Source organism: Patella vulgata, chromosome 3 (assembly GCF_932274485.2).
Source record: "Patella vulgata chromosome 3, xgPatVulg1.2, whole genome shotgun sequence".
In the NCBI taxonomy this organism is placed as follows: Eukaryota; Metazoa; Mollusca; class Gastropoda; family Patellidae; genus Patella; species Patella vulgata.
In genome coordinates, this window is record NC_065881.2 from 59,079,718 (window position 1) to 59,095,572 (window position 15,855).

The 15,855-nt window shown below is 36.9% G+C and overlaps 1 protein-coding gene across 1 annotated transcript; it reads right to left on the reverse strand.

Annotated features, from left to right (window-relative positions):
• Positions 1–1,681: 1,681 nt before the first annotated feature.
• On the reverse strand, positions 1,682–3,938 carry LOC126816560 (2-oxoisovalerate dehydrogenase subunit alpha, mitochondrial). Its single transcript, XM_050543225.2, has one exon. The coding sequence runs from the start codon at positions 3,894–3,896 to the stop codon at positions 2,550–2,552; it is 1,347 nt and encodes a 448-aa protein (XP_050399182.1). The 5' UTR covers positions 3,897–3,938; the 3' UTR covers positions 1,682–2,549.
• Positions 3,939–15,855: the final 11,917 nt, after the last annotated feature.

The window sequence follows — 15,855 nt, forward strand, 5'->3', positions numbered from 1 at the left end:
AAGAGCGGCCATTTTGTCGGACAGTTTCATTTCCATTTACCTGAAATTCGAATTCAACCTTCATTATGGTGGAATGGTGATATATTTAAACGGTTTTAAATATCCAATAAAAAATTGTGATCTCTAGAGAATCTACATGCTTAAAAAACACGATTTTTTTTGTACAATCAGGGCCTATAACCCAGGAATTTACAGTCTGATATGCGCAAATAGCGATAAGAACCGAGATCTTTGGGATATAAACATATATTTTAAGTTTCATCAAAATCTGATAACAATTGTGACTTGTAGAAGGTTCACAACCTTGGTATGACATACTATTTGCGTACAAGGAGCCGCCATTTTGTCAGGCAGTTTTGGTCCGATTTTCACGAAATTGGAACTCAACCGTCATTAGCAGAGGCGGATCCAAGGGGAGGGGTGACGCGAGGGGCCCCCTAATTTACGACAGTGCCCTTTTTTACTGCTGAAAGTGCCTTTTCTCAGACCCAAATATGTCCGTTCCCAACCCGTTGCAGGGATCCCAAATGACTCAACCCATCGACTCAAACACACCAGTCGGCTGGTCTAATTAATGCTTCCACTTTCAAACGAATTCTTGTTGTTTAGCTGACGTTGCCCTAATCCTATAGAGTGACTATAGACAGACATCAATGATAGCATCTTGTGGAATCGGCGGCGTATACACTCATGCCCATCACCGACGCGCATGAGTGCAACTTGATATATCATTGTTTCATGATTTGGACAGTACACACTACAAGTTACAAGGCTTAAATAGTGAAGTGGCTAGGGAATAGATTCGTCTTTTTTCCCATCATAATGCCTCGCTCGCCTTGACAATTTTCGAGTCGCATGTTTAACTGGCTCTTTTGCTCGATTTTAAGGCTCTTTTTCAACGATTTCCGAACGTTTACTTAGACGAAAATATCAGCCAAATAGCTCTAGGAATGGCTACAGATGCAAGGAAATGACGGATAATTTTCTTGGGGGACCCCCCCCCCCCTCCAAAGCCCCCTCTCAGCGGCGTGGCCCGTCTGCGCGGTCAGTGCTCTCATTTTGCGGCGCCGCCCCCTTTTCAAAATTCCTAGATCCGCCCCTGGTTAGGCTGTAACGGTGATAAATTTAAACATTTTTGAAAATCGGATAAAAATTGTGACCTCTTAGAGGATCCACAAGCTAAAAACGTGATTTTTCATACAACCAGGGCCAACAAACTTGAGCAACTGGTTTGTTGGCTATTCAGCACTTTAAAAACAAGAGTGTTATTCAAAGGGGGTGTGCACAATCAGAACACTTAAAATTCCAGGAGTTTTCCACGGTAATTTACCACATTCCGGGAGTCCCTGTACAGAATTCTACATCATAATGTATTTTTTTATGCTTGGAGAACATTTACGGCCATGAACTTTTGAAGAAACATTTGATGATGTTCAGTTTTATATCTTAAAATATATAGTGAAACCACAAATGTTAATTTTCCAGGAGTTTCAAGGAGTAATCTTGTTTTTCTAGGATTTTCCAGTACTGGAAATCACATTTTCATTTTTCCAGGATTTATAAGTAGTTTTAAGGAGTGTGCGAACCTTGTCAAAGCAGTTTTAAAGAAACCCAACAGAATTAGTGCATTGAACAGAATACCCCATTAACAAAATAATAAAAACAAAGTATACAAGTGTAGTCTATTTAAAGATCCATTTATATACATATAAAGTTCAGTGCCAGTATTTCAAATTCCATAAAATATATTTTATTTGCAATTCTACACTCAATCTTTATTCTCTACATCCTTTTTGGATATGAATAAAATATCTATGTGATTGCTACAGTTTATCCCTGTATAAATAGTAGATATTTTTTCTGTTTGTAATTAACATTAAATACTCACAGAATAACAATATTCCACAAATGACAATACTTCTATAAGAAACACCACACTCAGGCCTAGAATGATAATTTTATTTGTACCTCAGTCCTGACACATAGTCAGTTGCTAATGAACTAGTGCCTCTAAATTTTTGGCTGTGCCTTACATGTATTAATAATATCAATAAACCACAGAAAGAAGACAAATCTATCCTGGTATCAGAGTCTGCAACAGTTACCTTGTTTCGAGCCTCGACCACAGCCCCATTGCTTGATTACATGTATATCACACACACATAATATTTATTATGATCAGTGGCATAAATAAGCTCATTTAAATCATTATTTATATATCACATGGATCAAATTGTTCACATCAATCAAACCAAGATAATTGAAAATATAACCGATCATAGGTAAATGGCACCCATACATTTGAATTAAAAGAGAAGCATAAGTATTGTCTTAACAAGGTTCAGAAACAATCTCAATCTGTAAACAGTTCAGTACTTTAATGTCACATTAATTATTAACAATCATTGAAATAAATATCAATTGTAAGTGCATTTTCTATTGATCTATTGAACATAAACATATTTTTTTATATCCTTTAAAAAAACAACAGTCGATAAATATTTTCAATATATGCTCTAACAAAACCAAGAAAAGCTTGAATTAATAAACTATGTTAATTTCTCGTGGTGTTCAAGTGGATAATTTTCTTTATACTGTTTAACATGGTTTTTCATCTCCTGTAGTTGATTCTCTAAATGTTTCGGTAAAACATCGTAAACATCTTCAAACATTTCATCAGGACTAGGTCGTTTCCTCGTTTCAGCATCAGCAAAAGATCTCATGACCATTTTACGAGATTCTAATTTCCATTCCTTTTCCATTTTTTCATCCCAGAAACCATTATTTATCATGTAATTTCGCAAACGTGATATGGGATTATCTTGTTTATCCCAATAGCTGACTTCATCCACCGATCTATAGGCTGAACTGTCATCCGAGGTACTATGGTGACCAATTCTGTATGTCATAGCTTCAATGAGTACAGGTCGATTTTGTGCTACTGCTATTTCACGAGCAGATTTGACAGCATTGTACACAGCAAATACATCATTTCCATCTACTCGAACTGTCATCATACCATAGCCTACACCACGAGATGCAATACCATCCCCTCTATACTGATCTTTAACAGGTGTAGATATAGCATAACCATTGTTCCTACAAAAGAATATAACTGGACAGTCTAATACTGCAGCAAAATTAAAAGCTGCATGGGCATCACCTTCGGATGCTGCACCTTCTCCAAAATAGCAGATCACACACAGTCCATTCTTAGCTCTCTTTAAAGCATAAGCTGCACCAGCTGCTTGTGGCATCTGTGTAGCTAAGGGTGAAGATATTGTTACAAAGTTCAACTTCTTTGTTCCATAATGAACAGGCATTTGTCTTCCTTTACCAATGTCATTAACATTGCCATAGCACTGATCCATGAATTGATCAAGTGTAAACCCTCTCCACATCAGAACTCCGGCTTCTCTGTACTGCCCAAATACCAAATCTCTGGGATCCAGAGCTGCAGCTGAGCCAATGTGTGTGCCCTCCTCTCCATAATTTGTCATATAAAATGAAATTCGTCCCTGTCGTTGAGATTCATACAATATTCTATCCATGGTATTCAACAGTGTCATATCTTTGTACATCTTGAGGACCGTTGAACTGTCTAATTTGGGATCTTCACTGTCCTCTATTATATTACCATTTCGTCCCAGAGCTCTGTATACAGGAATGCCCTTTATGTTGTCTGGTTCGATAAATTCTAATTTACTGACAAACTCTGATTTTGACCCTGGAAACTCCGGTCTATCGTCAAATTTTGAGGTGACATTTTCTGAACAAGTAACTGAATTGATTCTGTGGAAGTTGCGCTTACTAAGACACTGATAAATTCGAATGCCCGATGATCTGGGGCTAAAAGAAAAAGAAATTAAACGCTGAGCTTGGCGAATGGCGGACATATTTCTTCGTTTCCAGAATTAAGCATTATCTCCCTTCTAATAATCTTAGAAGGTCGTACTTGATTTTCGTATGAAGCCTACTCTAACGAGGTTTTATCAGATCTCATGCCGTGCGTTGTAATAATGTATTCGTGCTGATCCGATTCTGGCCACACCCCGTGTAGTGCGTATTTGGGTTTTCAAAGAAAATTGTTCCAATGCTTTCTTGTTTAACTATTTCTATGTTTTGTGAAACACATATCCAGTAAAGATTCTAAGAAATATTCCCATGAAGTGGTTGAAACAAGTTCACACAGTTGCGAACGTCTGGATAATCATACCCGGTAGCATTCTCCTCTTCCTTGGTTGTGAATGTCAACAGAACATTTTATTTTGGGTTAATAATTAATATTTTATCAGAAAGAACCCTTTTCCTGGAAGAAATTTCCGATTTCTTTTTTTTCTAACAGAAAAAAACATAGAGTAGTCTTTACCCTGGCTTGATTTATGCACGTGGTTAGTAACTAGCTACTACGCCGTCATTTTTGGCATTAATTTTGTTGTTATAATATTGATCCCGTATAAATAAAAGTCTTCCGTTTTTATTCTTTTTTCAGTAAAAATGTCATCAGAAATTAAAGAAGTGTTACCAAAACAAGGTGTATTATATCAAGAAGATATGCCTACTGTTGTTCTCTGTAAACCAAAACTCTTGCCACTAAAAAGTGTGACTTTAGAGAAAATGGAAAAGATGCAGAAAGATGCCCAAGATTTGGTTAAGAAACAAGAAATGGAGGAAAAAACAATAGGACACAGTAATTTACCATCGTTTTCTTAGCCATGTGAGCAGAGACTTTTGTGATGTTTCTTTATACTGTGATATTGTTGAAGAAAAATGAAATGTTTTAGAAGTTGTCAACTGCACTTAAGTCTTTGATGTTGTTTAAACTAATAAGTGCCATTTTTCTTTCAAACTGATCTACATTTAATGTGAACAAGATGCTTAACCCCATTACATTTCATTGTTCTCACATTAATATTGATTTAGTTTTCTACCATTTTAGTTGCACCAAACAAGAAATTATTGTTAACAGAAGGAAATTAACTTACAGTTTGCAGAAAGGTGTATTGAAATTAAAGGAGCTAAATCGCTAATATTTGGGACTAAGAAATTGACACAAATGGGTTGCAACGCAAATAATAATGTAATATTAATGAATATAAACTGATTTACATTCAATCGTTTCCGTTTTTACTCTTAATTTCAAATCAGAAGTCTCAATCGAACGACCAATCTCTAGCGTCTGGTTATTCTGGTCTACATAGTATTTTATTGTGCATGCTCTCCAAACAACAATATGATGTCACCGTTTGACATGACTTGTGGAATGTGTCTAGCCTCTTTCTTTGAGTCCCTTGTTAAAAATGGGCCTGAAACACATTATGGTACACAATTCGTGTACCAATGTTTAAATGTTTATTTTGTCTTAAATATTGGATGTCAGAAGCCCATCTCAGAGCACAACATCAATGTTGATTTAAATTGACAAATAATTTGTGTTTTCAATGTTAAAGACTTTGGATAATATTGAGTTAGAGACTTAGCTACTTTAATGTGACCTGCCATATATCTTCAATTTTATACACCTACATTGAAATGTGGTCGTATATTGTTGTCGCCCTTGTCGGTCATGAGACGAAGAAGCCTATTGATTTTTAACAATTTCAGATAATTACTGCCAGAGTTATGGCCCTTGGTCACCTTAAAAAATCTTGTGGGCACTCTAGAGGCTTATGTTATCATCCGATTGATACACAGAGTTTAAGGTCTTGAAACGAACAAGTATATTGATTTTCAATGAATTTTGATAACTTTAACAGCTAAATCCATGATATTAAATATTTCATACTAAACGTTAGCATGGGGCAGAAATTTATAAAAACCAAACAAATTCTAATGATTTTCTGATAATTACATATTTTCTGATAATAACATATTGAGTTGTTACTCTTAATCAGATTTAAGTGTATTATAAATGTTTCATTACCGAAAAAAGTAAAAATATGTGACAACTCTTGTTGACTGCCCGGACAATTTAGCTGCTGTGGGCATATATTTCATTGCCTGGCAACCAATCTTTCTAAATCGGGTAGCTTCTTGTAGGTTTTGGCAGTAAGACACTCTTTGCTAAATAATCACATCAACGACATTAATGATCATTATTGCGAAGTTTGAGTGGTGGTTGACAATACCAGTGATATACGAGGTAACTACTTCATAAGTTATTTTCTATTGCTGGAGAACAAAAGTTAAATGTGACTGGCAATAGGTCACATTTAAAGTGCATGTACCAGTATTAATTCCTTGCATGCATTAATTTCTTGTATGACCTTTCATATATCCTAAAATATTTCAGGATTCCTTGGATATGCATACACATTATATGTTGAATATCTATATACACCAGTCAAGAAACAATAATATACAAGTATTGATCAGTATGTGTCCAAGAATACACACAGTGGAATATCCTATACACTCTGCATCACCAATTCCCCTGGTATATTGGTTGGTTTGTGACCCAGTAAACACAGTTTAATCTCTCATATATACCGGTCAATAACCAAAATAGGAATATACAGGTAATAAGAGAGCATGAAATACACATCTTTCAATATCACCAAAATAGGCATACTGCAGTAATATATAATATTATGTAATGGGGACCATGATATATACATTGTTGAATATCTCATATACACCAGTAAATAACAAAAATACTTCAGGAATATATATGTCGGTCGGGTATGGCGGTATATTAGATTCAAAATTCTAAAATGCTTTCATCTAACTTCTAACTTCTGTTCATGTATTTTTTAACTTCTATTCATGTAATTTCTAACTTCTATTCATGTAACTTTAAAAGGGACAATAACACTCTTGCTGGCTTGAAAGCTCCAGAAAATAAATAATATCTCTATCTAAGTACTAGATGTTTAAGTGTCCTACCTGTTGTGTAAATTATCCATTACATCCTATTTTACTTGTCCAGAGGGTTCGAAAATATTTTTAAATCGAAGTTTCATTTGAAAAGGTTTACGTTAGACGTTTCAAACCATTATGTTGAATTTTTCAAATTTTTTAAATAAGGTGTGTTAAGATGAAATTTGTATCATCAATTAATTGAAATATTCTAAAATAGTACAAATTGTTGACCAGAATAAAGATTGGGACATATTATTCAGTTACAACAAGAGTGGTATTGAGCCTTTAAATTAAGACAATGTATAATCCAACTTCTTTATTTGTTCAGTGTAAATTTTAATTCTATTTCATCTTATTTCTATTATTTAGACGAAAAACGTCTTCTTCATTGATGCTTTACACGTTTAGCGTGTTCATTTGGTGATTGCGCACCTGGTCGGGACCATTATGTTGATATAAACGACTCGTCCTTCGTCGGGTTGAAGGTTGGACAGAGTGCAGAAATTTTCTGAGAGAGAAAGAGAGAGACGGGCTTGATAAAGACGAGTGTATCCTCGTCGAAACTTCGCTTAATATTAAACTCAGTAATGTGAATCCATAAAGTTGTACCCTGTGTTAATATAGACCGTACAGTATATATAAATATTAATTGACTCAATATTGTAAAAAAAAAATCAAATAAAATTGTCCAAATCCTGCACTTGCTTTAAATAAAAATTAGCAAATGCTGTTTAGCTTATTTTGAAATAGTATTTGTAAACCATATCACGTTCGATGTTGTTTGGGGGGAGGGGGGGCGAATGGTTAGCACGTGCGCGCTGTATCATAAGGTCTGTTATCAAGTCAACTGGTGTGGTTTCGAATTATTGAAATAAAATTGAGCCACATATGTTAGTCCCGAAATGACTTAGCTTGTGTCGCGTGGACGTTGAACACCGGCCATCTCTCTCTCTCTCTCTCTCGATGTATGGGAATCACGTGACTAAGTGGGTAAGAAGCTGGCTCGCTAGCCTGGAGGTCGGGTTATGGATCCCTGCATTGGCAGAGAAAGTTCATCCAGATTTTCCGGCGTGGTTCCCCCTTGTCAGTGATGCAGGACGGGGGGGCCTGACAAGGACAGCTGTCTAGTTCTTCGGATGAGACGAAAAACCGAGGTCCCATGTATACATTGGAATGCACGTAAAAGATCCCTTGGCAGTTGGAATTCGATATAAGATAGGCGATAGTGCCGCTGCCCGGGAAAAATTTCCCTCATAGTACACTGTATGGCGTATGCCCGTTTTCATTAGCCCAGCATAGGAGCAGAACAGTAGGACGTTAAACCCCATTTCATTTCTCTCGATGTATTCAATTTTAACACTCCGCCAAACCATTCAACCTGACGAAGAGCGAGTCGTTTGTATCAACAGAATGGTCCCGATCAGGTGTTCAATCGCCAAATTGAGCACACGGTGGCGACACCAAACGACGTCATAATGACGGTTGCTAGGTAGAACTATCAAAATTCTAACATGTAAAGCGACAATGAAGTAGACATGTTTCGTCTTAATAATAGAAATAAGATGAAACAGAATTAAAATTTACATTGAACAAATAAAAAGTTGGATTATACATTGTCTTAATTTAGAAATTACATTAATGGAAGTTAGAAATTACATGAATGGAAGTTAGAAATTACATGAATGGAAGTTAGAAATTAGCCTACATGAATGGAAGTAAGAAATTAGACGATAGCATGTTAGAATTTTGAATCTAATATACCGCCATAGTCGGGAGCATCAAAAATTCATACCTGATGTCAGATGCCACACTGATATCACAGAGATATGGTAACATAAAAATAAAGAACAAGTTAGAGATAAGCAAGCTGTTAATCTTATTCTACTGTCATTTAAACATGTATGCAAGAGCTAAATCTGATTATTGCACGTCTTTATTTAGGTTTCAGATGTCAGAAATTATAAATTAGATCTTTATTTACACAACAAGCACAAAATCAACTCTGTAGACCCACGGATGGCTTGGATTTAAACGGGATTTCGTTGACTGATTTAATTTTAAATGGCGTCGTGAGCAGAGATTAACCGTTACGTTGACGTCATACTCCCGGATCGAGGCTAAATGATAGAGTGTACGAAGCGAGGCCGCTGTTGAGCGATGCCTTAACAAATGACATCTAAACTATTTAAAGTGCAATAAACTAAATATAATTGTATTATAATATTATGTCCTATATTCAATTGATTTAATGCATGCCCAAAATACAAGTAAGAATGAAAATTTACCCTCGCACTCATTTTGTCCTATTGTTATAAAAATCCAAAACGGTAAAACACAAATTCGGATATGATGACAGCAGACAAAAGACAGCAGAGATTATGTAGGTGAAGTTAACGCCTGTCAATCAAACGATCGGCTATACTAAGAATCGGTGAAGATGGAATTCAATCCCATTTCTAGTCAAAAATTACACTGCTGATAACTATGTTCAGAATAAAGTAATTTGACTGATATTTTCAATATATTCTTCTTTCATCATCTATTTTTGAACTGTTATAGCAAGAATGGCTAACTCCTTATAAAAATCTCCCATAATGTATCTTTAAATATAGCATGGTTATTATTGCATCATTTGACCTTGCAATAAAATTGATTTGACAATAAAGTTACATCAATTCTTCCACCGGACTGTTTATAAGATCACTGGTTCGATTTTTATTATATGTAAAATTAGAGCATCTGCAAACCCATCCTGGAAAATTGAACAGTAGGTCAAAGCTTCGGTTTTCGATAATATTATGAATAGTATTGTTCTAACTTTTCTAAAACAAAACCTTGGGGAATCACACCCACGAAGCAATAGTCATGAGCATTAGGCCTATGTGCAAGTAATTGTTTTGGAATTAAAACTATATGCAGATATTGAAATAATTTAATTGTGCCTATAAAGCCTTGAAACCCACACTAACACATTTCAGATCAATAATCACAGTATAACTTGGATAATTACATAATTCTTTGGACGGTCAAACACAGACAAGCCACACCAACTGTTACAAGACTAACCCAACCCGATGACCAAGTTGACCACACTGCTCACATAAAAGCGGTCATTGCAGTGGGGTTGTCAACACGAGTATAATAGTATTTTGTCATAATCTTTATGAATGTTTAGATTTCAGATTAACTGAAAAGAATTATATGCATATTAACCTATATACACATATATTTCACCCATATTATACCCTATTTACCGTGTTTGACCTAAATTACGTTCAATCGACTTTCGGTTGGTAATTTGACGTCAGGCTCTTCTATTTATAGGTTGAGGATATGTTTATGCATCCGCTAGAAACATCTGGATAATAAAAACCATTATTTACAGTCAGTTTTCCAAAATAATTCTTGCGCCGTTTGGGAAGGTGGGCCGTGGGTGGGCGGGGGGCAGGTTGAGGGGTTCTGTACCGCAGTCCGTCTCTGTCTTGGCATGGACCGAAAAGCATTCCACGTCCGGTGCTAAATTCAGGATTGCCTGTGCATTTGGTACGGTGGCTGATAAGGGACATGGAATATAATATAAAATATTTTTCTTAATATTCACCCAAGTCAATTTTAATATAATTTGTTTTTTATAATTTTCACCCAAGTCATTTGTGATATAATTTGTCATTTGTAATATAATGATGGGTCATTTTGCCCGGACAGCGGCGGTCCCGACTATTCTTCTTCGAAATTCCGTTGCTGGTTTTGAAAGTACAGGGGGTGGGGGCTTTGGTTGGTAAAATAAACGTGCAGGGGTCGACACAATCTTAGTTGGGATTTGACAGTGAAACGCAATGAAATGAAATGAAATGGGGGTTTAAAGCCCTACCGTTTTGCTCCGATTGGACTAATGAATGCAGTATGCCAGAAGGAAAATTTTGCTCTGACAGCGGCGTTACGACATCTCTTATATGAAATTTCAACTGTCAAGAGTAATTGTACATGAACGCCAATGTGTAGCTACTAGGGGCCTGGGTATTGATATTAGCATGCACCCAGACATCGAATTCAGCACACAGTGTGTTGAAAAGAGATAACAAAAAACAACTCGGCCTATGCGCACTAATGAATGATGGGTCACACGCATGGCTCTTGACCTTACTACTGGACATAAACACAGCGAGCCTTGTCATGAAGACAAACGACCCCTTGTCTTAGAGGACACAGAGGGTGCCTTTTCTTGGACTTTGAGGTTCTTTTCTTGAACTTGGGGCACTTCAACTGGATTTGGTGCTTCCTTTCAGTTTAATTTTTAGACATTTTCACAAAATTTGTTTATTTCCCTTTCCTATATATACTCTTCAAAAAAAGTAGGGGATATTCAGAAATAATACAAAACTACGGAAATGCACAGCTGTTTTTATTAGAGGTAACCAGTGTATGTTAATAACAGGCCAATTGCCTACACATGAACATAAACAGTTCATATGGGCGGCTTATCTGACGGCCCCATTTCACTCGCAGAGATACACTGTCAAAAGTGAAAATGGACGTTTTTGATTTTTGTCTAAATAATGAGTAATTGCCCCACTAATCCTCAGACATTCAGCAATTCGTCGTGGCAATCTCGATTTGAGGCAATCTGACCGACTCCTCTTGCAGTGCCACGGCCAATTCTTGCAGTGTTGTCGGTTGACGTTGACGTTGACGTCGACGAACACGTCTGCCGATCTAATTAAACGTAACACACTAAAACATACGCTAAACAGTAAATCTTATGTAAGAACCGATAGGAAAGCAAACAATCAAACATGGATAGGATAAACCAGCACGCGGCAGTTAACCCTTCTTTGAAGTGTCAAATTTGACAATGACCCCCCCCCCCCCCCCCACGTGTATGGCGCTATTGCGTGTCGCACATGCAACTCAGTGGTTCTGCTGGGGCGTTAAATTCTTCATCTGTGAACATACTCTCAAAGGCGAATGGTTAGCACGTGCTCCCTGTATCATAAAATTTGTCCCGAAATGTCCTAGTTTGTGTCGAGTGGACGTTAAACCCCATTTTTCTCTTTCTCTGTTTCATTTCAATAGTTAGTTTGTGTGCGTAGAGATCTTTAGTAGTGGGGGGAAACTGGGGTACCCAGAGAAAACCCACGAGGTTGAACAAATCCTTGTCACGTTCTAGGGAAATCGAAACCACTCCACTTGAATTATGATACAATGCACACACATTAACTATTCGGCCACCCAACCCCCTTTTCAATCCTAAAAATTTAATAAAAGTCATTTAAGATTTCTTGCCTTTTATTTAGAGATCTTGTGATAATTTCAGTCTATAAAGTATAAATTAAATGTATTTACAGGTCTATAAATCTGTGAAATGAATAATAATAATTCGCTTGCGCGTAGATGTCTTTAGCAACGGGAGGAAAACGGAGGACCCGGAGAAAACCCACGAAGTTGGACACAGCGCGTACGTGCTAACCATTCACTGTCAAATGCCGACTAAGATTGTGTCGACCCCTACATATTTATTTTCCCACCCGAAAGTCCCCCCCCCCCCCCCGGTACTTTCAAGACCAGCAACGGAATTTCGAAGAAGAATAGGCCAGACCGGCTCTGTCCGGGCAAAATGACCCATCATTGTATTACAAATGACTTGGGTGATAATTAATAAAAAGATCAAAGTATATTATTACAGATGACTTGGGTGAAAATTAAAATTGACTTGGGTGAAAATTATAAAAAAAACAAATTAGATTAAAATTGACTTGGGTGGAAATTATAAAAAAAAACAATTTATATTTCAAATGACTTTGGTGAAAATTAAAATTGACTGGGTGAAAATTATAAAAACAAATTATATTAAAATTGACTAGGGTAGAAATTAAAATTGACTTGGGTGAAAATTATAAAAAAAAACAAATTATATTAAAATTGACTTGGGTGAAAATATAAAAACCAAATTATATTACAAATTACGGAAGCGTATAGGGGTCACGCAAAATTTTGTAGAAGACCTCGAGATCCTGCGATACTTTCTTGAGATCTCAACTTAATGTTCTCGAAATCCCCTAATAATTTTCTCGAGAATCTCCCATCCTGTGTTAACGATCTCGAGAATTCGAGTTAACTTTCTCGGGATCTTGCCATCCTATGTAAATTTGCTCGAGATCTCGGGTGTTTTTATGCGTGCGCGTAGATTTAACGTATTCTCAGAGCCCCACAACCAGTCGTTTCGTAGTTTACCCCCCCCCCCCCCCACACACACAACACTTTCCCCAAAACCTTAATAGCACGATAGAGCCTACAGATTTTAACGGATTTGTTTCAAATTTAGTGTAAAGTATTGGTGCCATGAGAGGGCGGTCCCTGTCGCTTCTAGCGCACCTTGTCGTTCTGGAGTTGTCCACCTTTTCCGAAAAAAATGTTAACCCATTAGAGACTAAAGTTTTTAACTGATTTTGTTTTTCAAATGTGGTGTGAAGCACTAGGACCTTTCGATTTTCAGTACTTCGCAAACTTCTGTTCGAGAGTTACCCTCTTTGTCCGTATTTTTTTCAAATGTGACGATGAGAGGAAGAACCCTATCGATATATAGCATTCTTTGACCTTCTGTTCCGTAATATACCCCCCCCCCCCACACACACACACCCTTCACCTCCCTGAAAGCCTTGTTCACGTCATAGAGGCTTCGCTTTTACAATTTTGTGTGAAGCTTTGGGGTCATTCATATTCAATGGTTAGCGATCTTCCGTTCCGGAAGCGTATTTAACAAGCATGTCTGTAATTCAAAGCTTCACACATTAAAGCTAACGTGGCAGGGTTTTGAATTTCATATTTGGTGTGAAGTATTGGGGCCATAAGAAGATGAACCCTATCGATTTTAATCATATTTCAAATTTAGTGTAAATCATGGGTACCCTATCGGTTGTCCGTTTATTCTTTCATTAGTTAGCAGTTTTCCTTTGTAAAAAATGTTAGAGTACTTTTTTTTATCAAATTTGGTGCGAAGTATTGGGCGAATGGTGGCTTCACAACGTGGAGATACTATCATGTAAAGTTTTATATTAACCCGGGATCTCGAGAAAATTTACATAAGATGTCAATATCTCGAGAACATTAACTCGAATTCTCGAGAAAATTTACACAGGATGTCATTATCTCAGGGAAATTATCAGGGGATTTCGAGAAGATTAAATTGAGATCTCGAGAAAATTAACAGGTGATCACGGGATTTCGAGAAAGTATCACAGGATCGCAGGATCTCGAGACGTTCTATAAAATTTTGCATGACCCCTATACGCTTCCGTAACAAATGACTTGGGTGGAAATTAAAATTGACTTGGGTGAAAATTGTGAAAAACAAATTATATCAAAATTTACTTGGGTGAATATTAAAAAATATAAATTATATTATTTTTCATGTCCCTTATCAGCCACTGTAATTTGGGTCTATGTTGTGCAATGAAATGTCCGTTGTGCAGTTCGAATTCGTTTGATATCCGTCCAATAATCTTAATGGTACTGTCATGAGTCATGAAATAACATATTTAAAGTAGGCCCAACGGAGTGTGTGTGTGTGTGTGGGGGGGGGGGGGCTCCAATAATTTGGCCGCAAGTATACTCCTTTCTCCAGGTTATTGAACGCGGTTGATACAACGACGCCTGGTTTTAACCTAGAAGTCAGACTTCTAGAGCGACGGATATGGCTCTAGAATGTAAGGTCCGATCCATACCAAAGTCGAACTCATCCAAAAACTTTGATCCTTAACACGTATAGTTTAAGTTTAATCTCATGAATCGGACAAAAATTGTCGCCTCTGGAAGGTCCACAAACTTCATTCAAGGCAGGGGGACAAAACGCACCAAAATTGAACTCATCCAACAACTAGTGATACTCGTTTTAAGTTTCATCTAAATCAGATAAAAAGTTTGACCTCTAGATTGGTCCATAACCTGGGTATTACATGTTCTTGTAGTATTTGCGTAAAGGGCGGGGGGGGGGCATTTGACTGAAAGTTTCGGTCGGATTTTTACGAAATTCGGTCTCAGCCATAATTATTATGTAACAGTGATAGGTCTATTTTTGAACGGTTTTGAAAATAAGATTAAAAAAAAATAGTGACCTAGGGTCCACAAGCTAAAAACGTGACATTTCGTACAATCAGGGGTCATAATCCAGAAATTACGACCCAATACGCGCCAATATCGAATCTCTGGGTGTTCCACAACCTGGGTATAACATGCTTTTATGGGTAACGGCCATTTTGTCGGGCAGTTTGGGTCCGATTTTCACGAAATTTGCACTCAACCGTAATTATGGTGTAACGGTGGTATATTTGAACGTTTTTTACAATCAAATAACCAGCGGCTGCCAGGCATGAGATACGCCCACATTTTGCAAGAAATGGATAGAGAAAGCTAAACAAAATGCGATTTTTCGTAGAATCAAGGGCCATAATTCAGGTTGTTACGATCCGATATACGCAAATAACAGCATGTAAAATATACAATAATTCGCTTGCAGGTAGGGGGGTCATTAGCAGTGGAAAGGAAATGGGGTAGCCTACTCCCTTGTCACGTTTAAGCGGGGAATCGAAACCCCGCCACTTGATACAATGACAGACCTTGTGATTTCACACGAACGCATTAAACCACTAGACCACCCAAACCCCCATGTAAGACGTATTTTGTAAGTTGCTGTATACTGTATATGTACGGGATAATTGTTTTATAATAGACCTACATAATAAACTAAATTGTTGTAAGCAGTTGTCTTTTTTATCAGACATTTTTGGCACATAAAATATTCCAATTGGCGGAGAAAAAATATGAAAAAAAAATTTATATAAAAATTATTATGGATTTTTGTGGGAAAAAAATTAAAGCCATGCAGTGTGAGCCCTGGTTGCACGTATTCAAATGTGATCTGGGCCCTGTTTCTCGAAATCTTAACTAAAGATAAAATCCAAAATTTAGTAGATACTTCAATTTTGATTGGCTAAGCAC